The sequence below is a fragment of the Notolepis coatsorum genome (assembly GCF_963971535.1).
Source record: "Notolepis coatsorum genome assembly, chromosome: 2".
NCBI classification, from domain to species: Eukaryota; Metazoa; Chordata; class Actinopteri; order Aulopiformes; family Paralepididae; genus Notolepis; species Notolepis coatsorum.
In genome coordinates this window covers 65,975,377-65,996,783 of record NC_140166.1, presented here as the reverse complement: position 1 = coordinate 65,996,783, position 21,407 = coordinate 65,975,377, and the positions used below count along the sequence as shown (strand labels likewise).

The 21,407-nt window shown below is 45.9% G+C and overlaps 1 protein-coding gene across 1 annotated transcript in view; it reads left to right on the top strand.

Annotated features, from left to right (window-relative positions):
- Nucleotides 1–2,898: 2,898 nt before the first annotated feature.
- Nucleotides 2,899–21,407, top strand: part of LOC311223413 (myomesin-2-like) — a 52,122-nt gene continuing 33,613 nt past the window's right edge. Inside the window, 3 exon segments of the mRNA XM_084308201.1 lie at nt 2,899–2,971; nt 18,459–18,545; nt 20,917–20,968. Of these exon segments, the coding sequence (XP_084164327.1) occupies nt 18,478–18,545; nt 20,917–20,968 (120 nt within the window). The 5' untranslated portion in view covers nt 2,899–2,971; nt 18,459–18,477.

The following is a 21,407-nucleotide window of genomic DNA, read 5'->3' as shown; positions in this document are numbered from 1 at the left end:
ATATAAAATATAAATACAAATACAATAGAATATAAAAAAGTACAAATACAAGATAGTCCAGTGATATGAGATAGGAGAGCGAGCGTGGATACAATGAATGTTGATTAGAGCCTTGACATATTGATTGATTGATTGATTGAAAACTTTATTGAACAGATTGCGTAATGGGTACAATACAGTACGGCTCAATACACACAATTGTTAAGGGGATGCAGACCAGAGAAAGACTTTCGTGTTGTTTACATCAGGGTCCCCCATTTTCAATTCATCATAACATATATGACATACATGACATACAGATAGACAGAAAGTAAGTGGTTGTAAACGTCATCATTTTGACTAAACGTTGTATTTAGTTTGTTCATTCGTCCCGCAGAATACCAGACAGCGTTAGCCCGCAGTTTTGGTGGAACTTATCGGAATTATACTTCTTTCTTCCCACCGTGTAGTTGGAGTAAGAGTACTAGAAATGCAATCAATGTAAAGAGTAGCACACAAAAAAGTACTCGTGCTTATCTAATTAAAATATAAATCATTCCGATTTTGTGTGTCGGCATGGTCTTTGCAAATATATTGATGGGTCATTATCAGACTAGGTTTTGGGGGCTGTTCCCTTTTTAACATATTATCATCAAAGTCCGTTTCAGTATCCATTTGGAGAGATACTGTTTGACTACAAATTGCAGATCTAATTTTCTTCACTACTCTCATGTAAGTAGGAATACATAATAAGGTACAGACTTCAAATGTTGCATTACTTAATTACTCAACTACATTAACTACAGCAGGGGTTCCCAACGGTTTGATGGCAGGGCCAATTTAGGGACCCAACAAGCTTCTATCCCCAGGCCATCAGGCTGCTCAACGAACAATAAACACTATACAACAACCACCAAATGCACACAGCACACACATCCACACGCACACACTCACTTTAAACAAACAACACAATGCAGCACCCACTCTCCACACTTTAGATCACCTAAACACACTTTATATTTATTGATAAAGGATTTGCACTACAACTCGTACACCTTACTGTAAATTGTACCTAAATTGTACCTTATCCCATTTCTGCTTTGCACTATATAGTATTGTATATTAGTACACTGCATAGTATATTGTATATTATATGGTAACTCAGTTACGTCTATTCCATCGAACGTCTATTCCATCGAACATTGTACATATGTCTATACTGAACACTGTGACCTCATTTTTTACTTCTAATTTACATGCTATACTATGTTATTTCATACTTATCTTGTCTAGCACAGTCTCTGGAGCGTAACAGTAAGAAGCATTTTGTATAAAAGTATTCTGTACTTCTGTATGACAACTATTAAAGAAACTTGAAACTTAAACATTGGATTGAGGGGAGAAACAATGGAACACATCGTGTTAGTGAGATGCCAAGTTGCAATGCAATCAGTAGCCTAACAAGCTTTCAACAAACAGTTTTCTTCTAACTTGACAGTTTAGCCCAGAGGGAGCAGTTTTAATAGTTTAGTTGGTTTATTGGAGCAGAATCAAATACAACACAATTAACACATGCATTTACACCTCAACAACTCATCGTGGGCCGTCAGACATGTTTCAGTGGGCCGCCATTAGCCCACGAACCGCACTTTTGAGAATGCCTGAACTAGAGTATATTTATAATTAGTTACTTTCCACCTCTGTTTTCAGTTACTTATGGGTTACATAATTGACCCCCTAAGTCCATACAATGTGAAAGTTAAAGCCACAACATCATTTTGAAGTTATTCTTTTTTTCTTTTCTTTTTACGTTTTTAAGTTATACTTTTATTAATCCCCGGCTTAGGGACATTACGTCCTCTACACTTCCTACTCTCCAACCCTGCAAGTGTCATATATGAACCTGCTCTGATGTGAAACACCTCCTGTAGCTCCTTGGTGGCGTCAGGAATAGTCTCCGGCTGTAACTGAAGGAGCTCAGCTTTATAAATAGAACCTGGCCAAAGTTCAGCACAGAGCACTGCATCTCAAGATGTCTTATAGCCTCCAGAAACCCACAGCCCTCTCATGTATTCTTGAATATGTAAAAGCTTTGGCGACAGGCGACAGCAATTTAAATTCCACTCTGAAGTACACAAAGTAAAAATGAAAAAATAATAATAATTAATCTTGAATTCAGTATAACTCAGATGTGTACTTTTTTTGTACTTGATTTGTACTTGTTAAGTCAATACAGAACATTTTAACTTTCTGAAATAGATGAAATCCTTTGCTTCCACTTGATGTTGCAAGGTGAAATGGCACAGGTGAAAGCCCCACCTATTGAAGTGAAGTTGAGAGTGAGTGTAGCTCATATACATACAGGCCGGCTGGTCCAACCAACCCCCAGCGCCATGAGGGAGCCTGATCTCTCTATATATAGATAGACCCCTCTGGAATGGTATGAATACTTTAAAAAAAAATATATATATATATATACAGTATATCTTTTTTTCTTTTACATTGTTTCAAATGTAACCTTCATCCCTGTAAGATTATAATCAAAAACCTAATTGAACTGAGAATGGATGGGATTTGACAGCTTATCCAGTGTACACACACACACACACACACTCCCATTTGTTCCTAATGGATTTGTCTCTTCTCTCTGTCTCTCCCCGCCTTCCCATCCATTGTTCCCTGACGCTCTGTGTCATCACCCCCCCCCCTGACCAGAAGCGCATCCCAGCGGACCAGCCCCCTAACGGGCCTGTCATGTTATTGATAAAGCATTGGAAATGAATTGAAGTTGAATTGAAGTGAGTTGTGTTGTGAGGGTCTCTCTTGGGAGGAAGTGGCTCTCTATATATATCCCCCACTCTGTCCTTATAAGGTCTTGGGGAGAGACAGGTGGGGGTCGTCAGGAGACTCTGTGGCCCCCGAGCTTCCTTCAGGCTGACTCCCCGTGGATTCAAGCTGCCGACCCGACGCTCTGCACGGAATATCTCAAGGGGTAAGAGAGACATTTTGTTCTTCTTTAATTAAATAGTAGACTATTCGCTTCTCCTCTCCGCTCCTCTTTCTTATCTTCTCTCCTCCTTGTCTCCACGCTCCTCCCTTGTCTCCCTCTCTTCTTCCCTCCCCTGTGTTCTCCTCCCTGCCGTTGTTCTTGAATCAGGTGTGGGAGAGAGGAGAGGTAGCTTGAAGGGGGGGCATCCCGCTGTGGTACCTGTGTGCATGACAGTAGATGAGAATCTCTGGGTTGATAAATGACTGGATCGTTTCATAATTGCGTGCTAAGTGTTACACAATCGTCCCCGTGGGAACGTGATAGCAGTAATTATTGGCCATGTTGTGTGTGATTAGTATCATAACGAGCGAGTGCCGAATAGCGTGACTGACTGCTGGGGTTTTAATGGATTCCCAGTGGGGCTTGAGAGAGAGAGAGACAGAGAGAGAGAGAGACAGAGAGAGAGAGAGAGATATAAAAAGGCCAACTGGCTTGTTGAAATGGACTGCTGACTTTTCAATTACTGAACTGTTCGTGGAACGTGTATGCGTGTGTGTGTGTGTGTGTGTGTGTGTGTGTGTGTGTGTGTGTGTGTGTGTGTGTGTGTGTGTGCATGCATGCATGCGTGTGTGTGTGTGTTGGTAAGAACAGGAAAACAAAGAGAAGAGAGAGGAAGTCAGGGGTGTGAAGTTGTCTGTGGAACCTGAGCAGAATAGATGAGACAATAAGAAGATAATGTGATCATTGTATAGACATGAACGATATGTGCATCACTGTTAAACAGACAGTAATTTAATGATAAAGACAGTAGTTGCCTGTAATGATGGGAGGCAGGCCTGGGGGGGGGGGAAAGGGGAAAGCTTGCTGGGCCCCAGCTAGGGGGGGGGGGGTAATGGAGGCCAGCAATAAACATATGTTTAATATATATGAGTTAGGCAGGTTTGGGGAGGGCCCATCGAGGTTTTCCAGGGACCCAGCCACTTCTGTGTTCAGGCCAGATGGGAGTGACAGACTATGGTATATGTTTTACTGCATGGTTTTAATAGACTCCCAGAGCACAGATATGAATAGAGGTGGATGTATTGTTTATTAGGGAATCATATACTGTACATACTCTGGCCATTTAAAGGTGCACTATACAGCTTTGGCAGATACATTTGAAACTCCTACTGTATGAAAATCACATGGTATATATTCTCACCATAACTGAACAAGGAGACATGTATCTTACATGTATTAGCTATGTTCAGCCTGACTAAGGTCTGGCATGGTATGGTTGAGTTGGGTTTGTGTCTCCATTGCATTTCTTGTAGACTCTCCGGTTACTAGGCAACCTTTCAAAATTCATACCACCAAGTGTGGTACACTCGCTAAATCATTATGAGGCAACAGAGACCAGACAGACAGAACAATACAGAATTAATTGGAACCAATGGAAAGACATGGGCCTAGAGACAATGGCAACATTGTCCTCAATAAAGTCTTTGAAGCATGGGGCTATAAACGAATCCTTGAAGCGGGACGGCCGTCGAGGGACCCCTCAGACAGTGCAGGTGATGTGTGCACGGTATCTGTTGTTCACGCAGTCAGACTCGAGACCTGGCCCATCTCTGACATGACGACAGAGTCCTGCGTTCACGTCGATGTCCCAGTGCTTTTAACAAACTGTACCGAAAACAATTACCACCAACCATCGTTGTGTGGCATTAAAGTATCTTGTATCTCGAGTGGGATGCCCATGACAATAGGCGTAGAGATGGCCGCAGGGACAGTGGAAGGTAAAGATGGCGGGCGCTGAGTCATCAGACGGACAAGGCCCAGACGCGTTATTTTTTTTCCGTAGCCGCATTTTGCGGAGACGCTCTCTGATTGGCCACTGACTGACGCTCTCTGATTGGCCACTGACATGTGCGCCCATTTCCGGGTCTAACAGCCTGCAAACTACCTAACGCCTAGTTTATCACTGGTTAAGCTTAGGCGAATCTTTCGCAGTTGGTTAAGGTTAGAGTTTTGGAATCAGGGCAGGCGTTCTATCGCCCTGCTCTAAGACAAACTCTAACCTTAACCAACTTCGAAAGAGTGGCCTAAGCTTAACCGGTGTAGAAACAGGCGTCACACGATTGGGCGCACATGTCACACGAAGTGGCCAATCAGAGAGCATCTCCGCTCAACATGCGGCTACGAAAAAAAATGACGCGGCCCAGACAATCTTGTCTGTCAGACATGTCAGGACGGAATCTTGACATCCTCACGTGTGACGTCGTGTACCACGCAGCGGGGGTCCCGCACACTTCCTGACATTGCAGCAGAAGGGGGGTGGGTCCACTGAGACAATTAACCAGGTGATGGTTACGTGCCGGAGCACCTCCACTGTCTGAGTGGAGGTGGACCACATCACCGACGTCAAGTGGACGCCTCTGTACACAGGGTCAAGAGACACTTATTAACCCCTAATTGCGCCCGATGAGCAGGTCGGCACCTTGCATGGTCGCCTCCGCCATCGGTGTGTGTTAATGTGTGAGTGACTGGGTCAAATGGGAGGAACAAATTGTAAAGCGCTTTGGATAAAAGCTGTTATATATAAATAAATGCACCATTTACACAGGGTGCTTTGGAGCGTTCGCTATACATGATGGAGACGCTGCCTGCCAGTGCTACATGGCCACCAAGCCACTATTGCCTATGGGGGGCACCTGGATATTAGAAAACTGGTCTCACTGGGTCCACATTTCTCCAGACAACAGACCATGTGAGCGACTGCGCGAGTTCAATGCTGCTGTGGCAATTACCAGGGTCAGAGGAATGACTGCACCACCCAATGGGTCGTAGCGCAAGCGTTTAGCCCTCCAGCTCCTGCAATTGGGTTGTTGGGTTGTTTGTTGTTGGGGTTCTTAACACACAGCCCAGCTCCAGCAGAAACCTGGAGGGGGACTTACAATTCATTATGAATTGAAAATGGGGGACCCTGATGTAAACAAGACGAAAGCCTTCCTCTGGTCTGCATCCCCTTAACAATTGTGTGTATCGAGCCGTACTGTACTGTACCCATTCTGCAATCTGTTAATAAAGTTTTCAATCAATCAATCAATCAATCAATCAATCAATCAATCAATCAATCAATCAATCAATCAATCAATTAATCAATCAATCAATCAATCAATCAATCAATCAATCAATCAAGATTATCGCCAACCAGGGCCTTGAGTCCAGGGGCAGGTCGCTGCAGACAACCAGGGCCTTGAGTCCAGGGGCAGGTCAGTGCAGCAGACAACCAGGGCCTTGAGTCCAGTGGCAGGTCGCTGCAGACAACCAGGGCCTTGAGTCCAGTGGCAGGTCGCTGCAGACAACCAGGGCCTTGAGTCCAGTGGCAGGTCGGTGCAGACAACCAGGGCCTTGAGTCCAGTGGCAGGTCGCTGCAGACAACCAGGGCCTTGAGTCCAGTGGCAGGTCGGTGCAGACAACCAGGGCCTTGAGTCCAGTGGCAGGGTCGGTGGAGACAACCAGGGCCTTGAGTCCAGGGGCAGGGTCGGTGCAGACAACCAGGGCCTTGAGTCCAGTGGCAGGTCGCAGCAGACAACCAGGGCCTTGAGTCCAGGGGCAGGTCAGTGCAAACAACCAGGGCCTTGAGTCCAGTGGCAGGTCGGTGCAGCAGACAACCAGGGCCTTGAGTCCAGGGGCAGGTCAGTGCAGCAGACAACCAGGGCCTTGAGTCCAGTGGCAGGTCGCTGCAGACAACCAGGGCCTTGAGTCCAGTGGCAGGTCGGTGCAGACAACCAGGGCCTTGAGTCCAGTGGCAGGTCGCTGCAGACAACCAGGGCCTTGAGTCCAGTGGCAGGTCGGTGCAGACAACCAGGGCCTTGAGTCCAGTGGCAGGGTCGGTGGAGACAACCAGGGCCTTGAGTCCAGGGGCAGGGTCGGTGCAGACAACCAGGGCCTTGAGTCCAGTGGCAGGGTCGGTGCAGACAACCAGGGCCTTGAGTCCAGTGGCAGGTCGCTGCAGACAACCAGGGCCTTGAGTCCAGTGGCAGGGTCGGTGCAGACAACTAGGGCCTTGAGTCCAGGGGCAGGTCAGTGCAGCAGACAACCAGGGCCTTGAGTCCAGTGGCAGGTCGCTGCAGACAACCAGGGCCTTGAGTCCAGTGGCAGGGTCGGTGCAGACAACCAGGGCCTTGAGTCCAGTGGCAGGTCGCTGCAGACAACCAGGGCCTTGAGTCCAGTGGCAGGGTCGCTGGAGACAACCAGGGCCTTGAATCCAGTGGCAGGGTCGGTGCAGACAACCAGGGCCTTGAATCCAGTGGCAGGGTCGGTGTAGACAACCAGGGCCTTGAGTCCAGGGGCAGGTCAGTGCAGACAACCAGGACCTTTAGTCCAGTGGCAGGGTCGGTGCAGACAACCAGGGCCTTGAATCCAGGGGCAGGTCAGTGCAGCAGACAACCAGGGCCTTGAGTCCAGTGGCAGGGTCGGTGCAGACAACCGCTAGGGGACTATCCAGGAGGCATGTCTGAATACAGAGCTGTAGCAAAGCAACCGGCAATGTCTTGTGACGCTGACCCGAAAGCAGCAGGGTGGATGTGAATGATTTCACCGATGTCTCTCGGAGGACAAGTATGACCTGCTTGAGGACATTGGTTGCGAAGGACAGGCCCACGGCATCAGGTGGGGAGGAAGTGGACCGCTCCATCCTGGCACTCGGTGAGCGGTGCAGCGTGGCACAGGAATTGGCAAGTACCACTTGAGCCACGACGATAGCTAAATTCAGGTACCTCTTGACATCCTTAAAGTTAGTGAGTTTCCTGGATGGCCTTACATTTACATTTAGTCATTTAGCTGACGCTTTTATCCAAAGCGACTTACAAGTTCTGTACGACAAGACAGCAAGAAGGGTACAACTCTATCAGCTGAGTAACAATGTTCATCAAGTGTTGCGTGTTACAGTGTAGGTTAGTTTATTAGGACAAGTGCATGACAGTAAGGTTAGTCAGGGTTAGATTTTTTTTTTTTTTTTTTTATCATTTCAGATAATGGTTGAAGAAGTGAGTCTTTAGTCGACGGCGAAAGATTGGACGGGATTCGGCTGTCCTAACTGGGATGGGTAGTTCATTCCACCATTGTGGGGCAAGGACTGAGAATAGGCGGCTTCTCTTTGATGACCCTCCGGGAGCTTGGATAGGAGTAGGTCTGAGGCGGCCAGAAGATGCAGAGCGTAGGGGTCTTGAGGGTGTGTAGTTAGAGACCATTGACCGGAGGTAGGCGGGAGCGGTTCCCTTTGCTGCACGGTATGCTAGGTCGAGGGCCTTGAAGCGGATACGTGCAGCAATGGGGAGCCAGTGCAGGTCCCTAAGAAGTGGGGTGACATGGGCCGACTTCGGTAGGTTTGATATCAGGCGGGCCGCTGCGTTTTGAATGAGTTGAAGAGGCTTGGTGGCAGTGGCCGGGAGGCCAGCTAGCAGTGCGTTGCAGTAGTCGAGGCGGGAGATGACTGTTGATTGGATAAGGAGTTGGGTGGCTTCTTTTGTCAGGAAGGGGCGTATCCTTCTGACGTTGCTCAGGAGGAATCTGCAGGTTCTGGTTGTCGCTGCGATGTGAGCAGAGAAGTTCAACTGGTCGTCGAGGACAACACCAAGGTTCTTGGCGGTCGGGGACGCGGTCACAGCTGCATTCTCGACTGTGATGGAGAGGTCGGTCAGGGGGGAGGATTTGGCCGGCAGGTGGAGCAATTCTGTTTTGCTTAGGTTCAGTTTGAGGTGGTTGGTCGTCATCCAGGCGGAGATGTCGGACAGACAGGCCGAGATCCGCTCAGAGACGTGGATATCTGAGGGAGGGAAGGAGAGGAAGAGTTGAGTATCATCGGCATAACAATGATATGAGAAGCCATGAGACGTGATAATGTTACCCAGTGATTTAGTGTAGAGGGAGAAGAGAAGGGGTCCTAGGACCGAGCCCTGGGGGACACCCGTCCGGAGGGGGCGGGTGGCCGACAGAGTCCCTCTCCATGACACTTGGTAGGAGCGGTCGTTGAGGTATGATGTCAGCCATGTCAGCGCAGATCCAGCCACTCCCATTCCTGCGAGGGCCGCGAGGAGGATCTGATGGTTGACTGTGTCGAAGGCTGCAGATAGATCTAGGAGAATCAGGACAGAGGAGAGGCCTTTCGCTTTTGCTAAGTGAAGTGCCTCTGTGACCGCAATGAGGGCCGTTTCTGTGGAGTGGCCAGTCCGGAAGCCAGACTGATTGGGGTCTAGGAGGTCATTCTGTAAGAGATAAGCAGTAAGTTGGTTGGATACAGCACGTTCAAGTGTTTTAGAAAGAAAGGAGAGAAGAGAGACAGGACGATAGTTGGCTATGACGGTGGGGTTCAGGGTTGGTTTTTTTATGAGGGGCGTGACTCTGGCTTGTTTTAGGGAGGTGGGGACCACCCCCGAGTTGAGTGAGGAGTTGATGGTTGCAGTTAGGAATGGGAGGATGTCCGGTGCTATGGTCTGGAGGAGTGGGGAGGGTAGCCGGTCCAGCTGGCATGTAGTCGGACGGTTCGACGTTACCAGTGTCAGGGTCTCGGCTTCTGTAATGGGAGAGAAAGATGACAGAGTGAAGGATGAGGTTCTCGATTCAGCGTTTGGAATGGGTGGGGGTTGGGAGAAGGAGCTGCGGATGTTCTCCACTTTTTCCTCAAAGAAGATCGCAAAGTCTTCGGCAGAAAAATATGAGGGAGGAGGGGGTGGGGGGGGAGTGAGGAGGGAGGACATGGTAGCATGCAGTTTGCGAAGATTCTTGGCAGAGGCCTCGATCCTATGGTGAAAGAAAGAAGCTTTGGCATTAGTAATGGTTTTGGAGAATGTTAACAAGAGGTTGTGATATGTGTCGATGTCAGCAGTGAGGCGTGATTTTCTATACTTCCTCTCAGCCGCTCTCAGGACCTGTCTTTGTTCTCTCACTGCATCCGTCAGCCATGGACTGGGTGGGGAACGGCGGGCAGGTTTCTCAACGAGGGGACAGAGCTTGTCAAAGGAGGTTGCAAGGGCTGAGAGGAGGGTGGAGGTTGCCATCTCTGTGGGGAGAGCAGAGAAGGTGTCACTCAAAGGTAGAGCGGATATTATGTCAGAGGAGAGGGTGGAGGGGGATAGGGAGGCCAGGTTACGTCTGAGTGAGACGGTTTGAGTTGGGGTGAAGACCTTTCGGTTAAGCATGAGAGTTAGTGAGAAGGATATGAAGGAATGGTCAGATACATGTAGGGGAGTTACCGTGGTGTTAATGATGCTGGAGTTACGGGAAAATATGAGATCCAAGGAGTTGCCTGCTTTGTGGGTGGGAGGCATGGCAGTGGGAGTCAGGTCAAATTGTTGTAGGAGGGAGACCACTGGGACCGACTGAGATGAGTCAGGCAGGTTGAAGTCGCCCAATAGAAGGAGCGGGGTACCATCTTCCGGTAAGGAGCTTAGAAGCATGTCCAGCTCATCTATGAAGTGATCGAGGGGACCTGGAGGGCGATAGAGTGTAACAATGGTGAGATTGAAAGGATTAGAGACAGATATTGCATGATATTCGAGGGAGGAGAGTGACAGTTCTGGGAGTTGTGTTAGGTTTGAAGCCCATGAAGGAGATGTCATGAGGCCTCATTCAGGGCCTTCTGCCCTGAATGAGATGGGCATGGTGTGTAGGGCATCAGGGCATTCCGATTGTATCTGCAAACAACCAGGCAGGCTGGGCTACTGAATGGCACACAGAACCATCTAAAAACATCCTGGACTGACATCGTTCGGACAACAGGGTCAGTTGTGCACCTGATGAAGGAACAGACGTGGCGACCTTCATCTTCGCATGGTGGGGCATTGCGACTGGCAAAGTCAGACGGGAGAATGACAGAACCTGTCTGAGGGAGGCCGGGTGTCGGCTGACAACAGACAGAAAGGTTGACGCCCGGCAGGGACTCACAGAGAACTCGCTATGGCAAAGCTTCTCACATATATATGCACACAGGGCTTGCTGTCGGCGAGGGCACATGCATTTACTTCAGACGGAATGATATAGGGGCTGAAAGGTTTGGTGGCAGCAGTGATAGAGAGAGCCACGCCTCACACGGCGGCCATGTCATCTGGGATCATCGCAGCTTGGTGCTGAAGAAGCCAGCCAGGAGTAATAATAATAATAATAATAATATTAATAATAATAATAATAATAATAATACTAATAATAATAATAATAATAATAATAATAATAATAATAATAATAATAATAACTTCGTTTTATATAGCGCCTTTCAAAAGACCCAAGGTCGCTTTACATAGGGGGGGGGGATAACAAAAGTAACAAACATAGTGGACAGACACAACATACGAAGTGAGAAATTAGGGGTTAAAGGCCAAGTTGAAGAGGTGGGTTTTGAGGAGTTTTTTATGAGTCCAGAGTTGGGCCGTTGCGGAGTTCTGCGGGGAGGGAGTTCCAGAGGGTGGGAGCTGCCACACTGAAGGCTCTGTCCCCGAGGGTATATCCTCAAGCGGGGCCGAGTACCTCAGGAGCACACCGGAGAGAGGACCTTGTATGCACACAGACAGAAGACCTCACCTAACCCACTGTGTCTGGTGCAGGGCAGGAGGCCAGGGTGTTGACACGGTGTGGACTGGCAGTGAGGGTGCCGGGTGCACCAGATCCAGCCAAGGATGATGGTAGACTTATGGGTTGATAACCGTTTTAGATGGCGACAGGCAGAGATCACACTTATAAAGAGAATGGAGGACCCTCTTCCAGTTGTGGAAAAGCTGCTGAGGGTGTGTTGCCACCGCAGTACAGGTCATCAGAAACTTTGGCCATGACCCCCCTCCTGTAGCAGATGACCCAGAACACAACACATGAGCTCTGTGTACACCCATAAGAAGGAGGTTATTTAATTGATTAATGTGCAAGGGCTATCACCTACAAAGCCCTTCACTCCCTTGCCCCCCGGTACCTAGCGGACCTCCTCCATCCCTACGTCCCGCCCAGGAGACTCCGGTCTCCTCTCCATCCCCACCACCAACATGCGGACTGTCGGTCCCAGAGCCTTCTCTGTTGCGCACCCACCCTCTGGAACTCCCTCCCTCCAAACATCTGTAGTGCTACATCCCTGCACTCCTTCAAATCCCAACTCAAAACCCACCTCTTCACCAAATTTGTAAATTACTCTGGCTGATTTCCCATTTTTTTTCGTTTTTCTTTCTTTCTTTCCTTTTGATTATTATTTTGTTGTTACGTTGTTCCCTGTTCCCCTCCCTTAGCTGCCCCCTCCTGTTAAGCGCCTTGGGTCTCCTTATTATTATTATTATTATCTGATAGAACTCACTGGTTAGGTCTGGGCCAGTGTTTCCAGTGTCCAATGGGGTGCAGGGTGGAGTCAACGTCAGGCAGTAATGAGGGATGGTGGCTTGACATCCTCAGGGCGTGTGAACATGCCCGGCTCCTCCAGCTGGTCCGGTCCACAAGTTGTCCTCATGCATATAGAGAGAGACACCCTTTTAGCTGTGAGGGCTCGACCGGCCCCATGTTGACCTTGGTCCTCCTGACGCACCCCAGCAGCACCATTGTAGCCTTTAATGTTGATTGATTGATTGATTGATTGAAAAGTTTATTAACAGATTGCAGAATGGGTACAGTACAGTACAGCTCAATACATACAATTGTTAAGGGGATGCAGACCAGAGAAAGACTTTCGTCTTGGTCCCCCATTTTCAATTCATCATAACATATATGACATACATGACATACAGATAGACAGTACTGCTACATCTATACATTTATGACATGAGATTTGCAAATACAGTACTGTTTGTGATACAAAAAGTGTCCAGAAAAAGAGTGTATATACATTTGACGTAGAAACTGTACATTGGAGGAGGTTGGGTGGGTGGGGTGGGGTTGGGTGGGAGGGTGGGGGCTGTACATTGGAGGTGGGGGGGGGGGGGGGGGGGGTGGGTTGGGTAGGGGGGGGGGGGACACTGTACACTGTTGGGGTCACAAACCACATCATACTCCTTGAGCAGCAACTGGAACCGAACTGCTGTATGAGGTTTGGTTTTATTTATGTTAAAGGTCACTTTGAATGCTTTTTTAACTAATGATAATGTAGAAAACCAAAGACTTTAATTAAATGCGGGACGGTGCACATTCATTTTGGGACGGCTTATATTGTATTACAGGAAGGCCCTGGGAGGATGGTGAAAAAAGTGAGTTAGCCCTGCCCTGTTAGTTAGCCCTGTCCTGGCCAAACAGCAAGCAGTATCTATGTCCCCAAGCACCTAAATAACTTTTCAGACAGCCAAATGTTCCATAATATGTCCCCTTTAATTAAGTAAATGTCTTTAAACATGTTACATTACCTTAAACTAGTGTACCAGTGCAGTAAGGAAATTTAGCTACCAGACTTCAACTTAAATCCCCTTTTTAAGTTATTTTTGCAGTGTTCTCTTCTTGGCTTGACAGCAACAGCAGCTGCTGATACAGGATATAGGACTGATGGGAATGATATATGGCTGATACAGGATATAGGACTGATGGGAATTATATATGGATGATACAATATGCCTACAATTCACCATGCTGGGTCTGTCAGTCAGACAGGCAGTTAGCTAGGTAGTTAGCCAGTTAGTTAGTTAGTTAGTTAGTTAGTCAATCAGTTAGTCAGTCAGTTAGTCAGTTAATCAATTAGTCAGCCAGTCCGTTAGTTAGTTAGTTAGTTACTTAGTCAGTCAGTCCGATAGTTAGTTAGTTAGTTAATTAGTCAGTTAGTCAGTTAGTTAGTTTGTCAGTCAGTCAGTCAGTCAGTCAGTTAGTTAGTTAGTTAGTTAGTTAGTTAGTAGAGGGATATTTGGCTGATACAACTGACGTATGACTGCTTGTATATTGCCTGTAATGTCTCCAGTATGTGGAGGTCATCTCAGTGGCTGGGGAGGCTCAGGTGTCGGCTGACTAGGCCTCTCTGGTTCCTGGAGCCTAAAATGATGATGTAACAGTTATGAAACTCCTGTTAGTAATGGAAAGTGTTCAATCAGAGCAGGCTAATCTTTACGGCATCATTATTATCATCATTGATCATTCAAAAATAAAAAATAATTCAAGCATACCAGGAGGTGATGGTACTGTTGAAACTGCTGACAGCCCGTAGCAGTGTTACATAACGCTATTACGTCTCCTGAGACTAAATAGGACCTGCTGACACATAAACCCCAGGGCCCAGACCTAATGGTGAGAACAAACCGCACTACCGCAGCTTGTCTACAGGCTACTGACCAGGGCTAGATAGATATATCAGTCAGACCATATTATCTTCCAATATTAGCAAGATTTTAGCAATATTTACGGGGTTATATCGGCAAAAGTACCACAGACATTATGTGTTCCATGTTTTTGTTCCAATGGATATTCAGGATATATCTGACATTGTTCTTATTTTAAACATACAGCTATTATTTGTGTCATTTTCACATTGGCTTAATGTTAAACCAATTAGCTATATTAGCAAATAGAAGAAAAAAAATAAATAAAGAATTGCAAAAAATAAAAAGTTCAATCTTTACCAACTTTTCCAAATGAATTAATTGATGGAAGAAAATGTCTATTTTTCTTTCAGTCTAAAAGAAAAGTATATCAGCAGTCACCAGGTTATCAGAAATCAAAAACCTAATGACAAACACTGAAGCGGAAGCCAAGGAACTCACAGGTGCAAAGTATGACCACTAGATGGCTCCACAACAAGACAGGAAAACAATAACAATGTACAGTATGTCTACCTACAGCAACATAGGCACCAGACCGCATGCGTCATAACAACTACAAAAACACAGGATGTAATGAGGAATTTGATTTCATAATTTCATCATCATCATCATCATCATCATCATCATCAGTGAATAAATAAAAGGTTGAATTACTATTTTAAAAAACATTTTAAATAATAAATGACTCAATAATAACTTAAAAATAACGTTAAAAAATACTTTTTCTTTCTTTTTAACTTCCAAAATGCAGAGTGCTATAACGCTTGTTCTGCTGTCAGGAACATTCAACACAGAAGTCTTTGCATTGTAAACAATGACAAAAGCAAGCTGGCACTGTAGTCAATGACAGCAAACCAGCTGTCATTAATTGAGAGGTGATAAATCGTCGTGTTTTGACACTTGATCTCACTAAATGGACTATGAGCCATGTGTTCGCCGACACACCTCCAACACAGCTGTGGGCTGCATGTAATCATGTGACTGTTTAAGCACAGTGTCACCTTGTGATTGGTATGTCTTTAAAAAGGTCTGTATGACTTCACTTCAATAAATCAATGCTGAGGTGATATTGTGTTGAGTTTATTTTTTTCTTTGGATTCGAATTTTACCTTAAACTCCATTATCCTGCAGTAAGATACGATAAGATATTCCTTTATTGATCCTCTTGCAGAAATGCAGGCATCATATCAGCATGGGGGAGGGGGAGGGGAGGTACAGGAATGGGCAGGGTAATAGTGGAAAGACATAAATACAGGCAATAAAATAAAATTATAGTACAGTAGAAAAGTAAAAATAGGCAGCGTAAACAATATAATTAGCTATAATTAGAGTATACGCATATGAGCAAGTAAGCAGTGTGATCAAATGTGCAGGTGACGGTCTGTATGCCCTATCGGTTATATTATACGTTATATAACATAATAAATATGGTTACAATAAACACTAGAATCTAAATATATACTATGAGTAAGTAGCAGATGGATATTAATAATCTGTAATCCTGATCCTGGATGTTGGGCCTTTTTGAAAAGGCAGGTCATTTCTTTATGACGACAACGCTAGAGCCTCTTATGAAGTGTAGTAGGCTAATATAGTATGTTATGATAGATGAATACCGTGACTCACATCTGGTTATTTTAATTTGGGAAAAACGGGTACAAACAAACTAAATCTTAGTTTATGGCTCCAATGTGACGGCACCAGCAATTGACCATAGTCACACGGCGGACATGTTGCTCTTATGTCATGCTCAGGTTGGGATTCCTTTCCCCTCAGTTCCTTCCCACCCAAGGTTTTTTACTGCCAATTCTGATTTTAACTCCCAACAGCAATAGGTTGAAAGAGGGACATTTGGAGTAGGGAATATAGGAAAGATGGGATTGGCTTGTTTTAGGGGCATTGAAGGCCCGGGAATAAAGGGGATCGCTCTCTTAAATTAACACCTTGGGTTGCTCCCCTCAGCAGAAGGGATGTGTGTCGTCCCAACCTGCACCACTACTGACACATCCTTCTTGATAGCAGGCCTGCCTTTACAGCTGGCTGTCCTGGGGTCAGTTGTGGAGCTGGGTTGATAGCAGGCCTGCCTTTACAGCTGGCTGTCCTGGGGTCAGTTGTGGAGCTGGGTTGATAGCAGGCCTGCCTTTACAGCTGGCTGTCCTGGGGTCAGTTGTGGAGCTGGGTTGATAGCAGGCCTGCCTTTACAGCTGGCTGTCCTGGGGTCAGTTGTGGAGCTGGGTTGATAGCAGGCCTGCCTTTACAGCTGGCTGTCCTGGGGTCAGTTGTGGAGCTGGGGTGATAGCAGGCCTGCCTTAAACCTTTACAGCTGGCTGTCCTGGTGTCAGTTGTGGAGCTGGGGGGATAGCAGGCCTGCCTTTACAGCTGGCTGTCCTGGGGTCAGTTGTGGAGCTGGGGGGATAGCAGGCCTGCCTTTACAGTTGGCTGTCCTGGGGTCAGTTTTGGAGCTGGGGGGATAGCAGGCCTGCCTTTACAGTTGGCTGTCCTGGGGTCAGTTGTGGAGCTGGGGTGATAGCAGGCCTGCCTTAAACCTTTACAGCTGGCTGTCCTGGTGTCAGTTGTGGAGCTGGGGGGATAGCAGGCCTGCCTTTACAGTTGGCTGTCCTGGGGTCAGTTGTGGAGCTGGGGGGATAGCAGGCCTGCCTTTACAGTTGGCTGTCCTGGGGTCAGTTGTGGAGCTGGGGAGTTTAATTATTGCTGTACTGTTAGGGGTTCAGATGTCAGCCAGCTGCTTGCTTGTTTCTTTTTTCTTTTGGTTTGTATGTGTGTGTGTGTGTGTGTGTGTGTGTGTGTGTGTGTGTGTGTGTGTGTGTGTGTGTGTGTGTGTGTGTGTGTGTGTGTGTGTGTGTGTGTGTGTGTGTGTGTGTGTGTGTGTGTGTGTGTGTGTGTGTGTGTGTGTGTGTGTGTGTGTGTGTGTGTGTGTGTGTGTGTGTGTGTGTGTGTGTGTGTGTGTGTGTGTGTGTGTGTGTGTGTGTGTGTGTGTGTGTGTGTGTGTGTGTGTGTGTGTGTGTGTGTGTGTGTGTGTGTTATGGACAAGGCTGCTTAGTTCTAGAGTCTAGTTCTGGTTCTGGTGTTGAGGTCAGGTGTCAGGTGGCAAGTGTCAAGTAAGACAGCTGTGTTCTCACCCCACTGAGTGTGTGTGTGTGTGTGTGTGTGTGTGTGTGTGTGTGTGTGTGTGTGTGTGTGCGTGTGTGTGTGTGTGTGTGTGTGTGTGTGTGTGTGTGTGTGTGTGTGTGTGTGTGTGTGTGTGTGTGTGTGTGTGTGTGTGCGTGCGTGCGTGCGTGTGTGTGAGAGAGAGAATGTGTGATGTATGTCATCGCCTTACTGTGTACACATACTGTATGTGTGTTCTTATCCACATGTATACTGTATGTGCATGATGTAATAAAGATTTTCAGCTATTCCATGCATTCTTTATTGACCACCTTGTTGGTAATGACACCAGCAAAAAAGCTTTCACTATTTACTGTAGTGTAAGAAGTCTTGGTCAGAGCCATAGATAGACCGATTTTTGTCGAGGTTGGACTATGTACTGTACACCATGTTGCTCCGTCTTTTCCTTCAGATGATCAAAAGTGAATTCATCATCAATTCAGATGCCTAAATAGTTATCATGTGGGACTCTGTCAATAGCTTTACCGAATAAAGTGCTAATCTGAGGTTTGCTATAATTGATTTTCTTAGCTCTTGTCCATAGCATATATTTAGTTTTATCAGCATTTAACACAAGTTTGAGATCAATAAGTGCCTCTTGAAGCGCATAAAAGGAAAGTTGCAGATCCAATTGTATAGAGCCCAATAATACAAGATGGTGTCATCTGCGTACAGATGGACATTACAGGTAAGACTGGACAATATCACCGATATACATTGCAAAAAAGTACTGGTCCTAAGATTGAACCTTGAGGGACACCTTTTGTTATTGATACAAATGTAGAATGAACATTACTTGCTTTCTGTTAGCTTAGTGTATATAACCTGGCTACAGAAAGCGTTAATGGAAAAACTGTCTATCTATGGTTCTGTGTGCTAGCCAAGATTGCTGTGGTGATGTAATTGATGTAATGGGGTACTATGAAACTATGAAATTTAAGAGAAACTGCACTGTCACACTTTAGCTTGTGTGATTGGCAGTGTTTCCCCTATTACTTTTTATAGTAGTTGTGGTTGGGCATCATTTGGGCTGTGATATATATAAAAAAAAATCAATGTGTGTTATTGGTTTGCTACAGGTCTGTCTACAACGTCACCATGTCACATGCCATGCAATGTGTGACGTGCAATCATGAATACTTCCACAAACAATCTGTGGTCAGCAGGTAATCCTTTAGTAGCTACATAGTTACTAGAATAACCTAGTTATCTAACCCGAGTTAGATAGACTAAATCGCTTTTGAATCTTTGGGTTCTATGCTTAGCTAATTGTTACTAGATTAGACCAACTCACCACAAACTGCAGCTATAACAAGCTGTTCCGAGCGAACCGGGAAGCTTTAGACGTGCAGGAAATGGGGTCAAAAAACCAAAAAGGTTTTAATCCACACCGCGACATGCAGGCAAAGGGTTTCCAACACCATGGTCGTCCATCGTTTTGAAACAGCTGTGTTACCTGTGAACTGGCTCCAGCGCTTTCTTTTCAAGAAACAAAATAGTGATAGCAGAATGGGAAATGCGGTAGGACAGTGGTTTTGTGTTGGAAAGGGGTAACCCTTTTGCCTGCATGTTGTGGTGTGACCCCGTTTGCTTTCCGGTTTGCTCTGAGCCCCGGCCAGAACTCGGTAAGTACGCTTATAGCTTTGCTTCGACTACGCTACCGGCAAGCATTTCATACAACTTAATGTCCAAACATCCGAGATATACCAATTGGTCTGCAGTAACTTAAGTAAGTTTGGGACCTTAAATCATAGTCATAATAACCATGCATATGAATATCAGCAGGTCTATCTTTCATGCATACCAATGCAACTTGAGGAGCTTATTTCCTTCATGCAAAGCACCTGTCGTCACAATATCGGAGAAATGAGCAAGAGTGAGCTTACGTGTCCGGAGGAAACAGAGCAAGCTTGGCATCACTTTTCAAGCCTGGTGCTGCAGAGTGGTGCTAAGAGTATGCACACACAACAAAGGTTTCCCACAGACTCAGACCCACAGACACACATACTGTACTGGTGGAAGAAGTACACAGTTCCTTTACTTAAGTAAAAGTAGAAATACCCAGATAAAATAGTACTCTGGTAAAAGTAAAAGCCATCCATTCAAAATTCTACTTAAGTAAAAGTAGAGAAGTATTTGATATTGAATGTACTTACGTACACGTATACATTCTACACGATGGCTTGTGTATATGATCGAACTATTCACCTCTAAATGTTATGTTAAAGTGGTCTGTGGTCCAGTTGTGCTGCTCTGATTTACATCCTCTTGATGTTGGCAGGCTTCAAATTTGAAAGTACATAATCTTCATCAATCTTTGTCATGTTTTCTATGCAAACCGACAGGTTCAGAATATAGTGGAGTAAAAAGTACAACATTTCCTTTTGAAATGTAGTGGAGTAAAAGTTCCCTAAAAAGAAAACACTCAAGTAAAGTACAAGTACCTATCATTTGTACTTGAGTACAGTGCTTGATAAAAAATACCACTGGACACACACACACATTTGAAATGTTTATTTATGTCCACATGAACAGAAGTACAAGGAAGCCTCATACAAAGGACATAAACACTGCCAGTGCAGTCAGAAAGTATGAAATAACAGCCAGTTACAAAGTGCATGGACGGCAGAACGCTGTTATATGGCTGAACTACTTGTCAGACACTTCGGACACGAATCATGGGTAAAGGTAACAGCGCCTCCTCCAAATTGAGCAGCTTCCTATAATAGCTGATACTGAGCAGTACCTTGCTAACTGCTTGCCCTTCCTTTTGGGGAGACCGGCTATTTGTAGGCCCCTCACAACCAACTTGTGTACATGCCCTAGGCTGCCAAAGATAAAAACTAGAAGTTTACATCTGTAGCCTAGCTGTGAGATGGTCTGCTGTAGCTGTTGGTATTTCAACACTTTGGTTAGAAAGGCTTCTTCTAGGGCAGCCGGGTAGCGCAGCGGACTAAGCGTCTGTCTACCACCACAGAGCCAGTGGGATCGAATCCGGCTGTGGTGCCTCCGGCTTGGCCAACCGTCCATACTAACACGATTGGCAGTGTTAGCGGGTGGGAAGCCGGCATGGGTGGGTCCTGGTTGTTGTAAACAGCGACTCCTACAGTTTGGTCGGGGAGCCTGCACAGCAAGGGAAGGATCTGGGAGAGGTAGTGTGACCTTCCACACGAAAAAACGGTATCGGCAGATACTCAAATTCACATGATCGGGATCGGATCAGGAGCAAAAAAATGCGATCGGGACATCCCTAGTTATGAGTTTACAACTTGATGAAGGCAACGGCTGAAAAACATGTTGGCAATACTAACACATCGTCCTCCTGCAAGAGAGAAGTGTGGTCTTATCTCTCAAACCCATGACCTGCACCATTTTGGGTGTGCGTCGCCGTTCTTCATTTAGACCATGGTGAGAGTTTAGACTGAATTGTACTGATGCAGTCAACTCCACCCACCTGGGACTCCCAATGCTAGAAATGATTTGTAACATACTGTACTGTGTGACTCTAAATAATCATGTGTGTCTGTCTGTGTTCAGCTCAACAAAGGTGGTGGAACAACACCAAGCAGTAGAACACATCCAGAGAGAGGTAAAACATATCTGTCTGTCTGTCTGTCTGTCTGTCTGTCTGTCTGTCTGTCTGTCTGTCTGTCTGTCTGTCTGTCTGTCTGTCTGTCTGTCTGTCTGTCTGTCTGTCTGTCTGTCTGTCTGTCTGTCTGTCTGTCTGTCTGTCTGTCTGTCTGTCTGTCTGTCTGTCTGTCTGTCTATTTGTCTATCTATTTGTCTATCTATTTGTCTATCTATTTGTCTATCTATCTGTCTATCTATCTATCTATCTATCTATCTATCTATCTATCTATCTATCTATCTATCTATCTATCTATCTATCTATCTATCTATCTATCTATCTATCTATCTATCTATCTATCTATCTATCTATCTATCTATCTATCTATCTATCTATCTATCTATCTATCTATCTATCTATCTATCTATCTATCTATCTATCTATCTATCTATCTATCTAT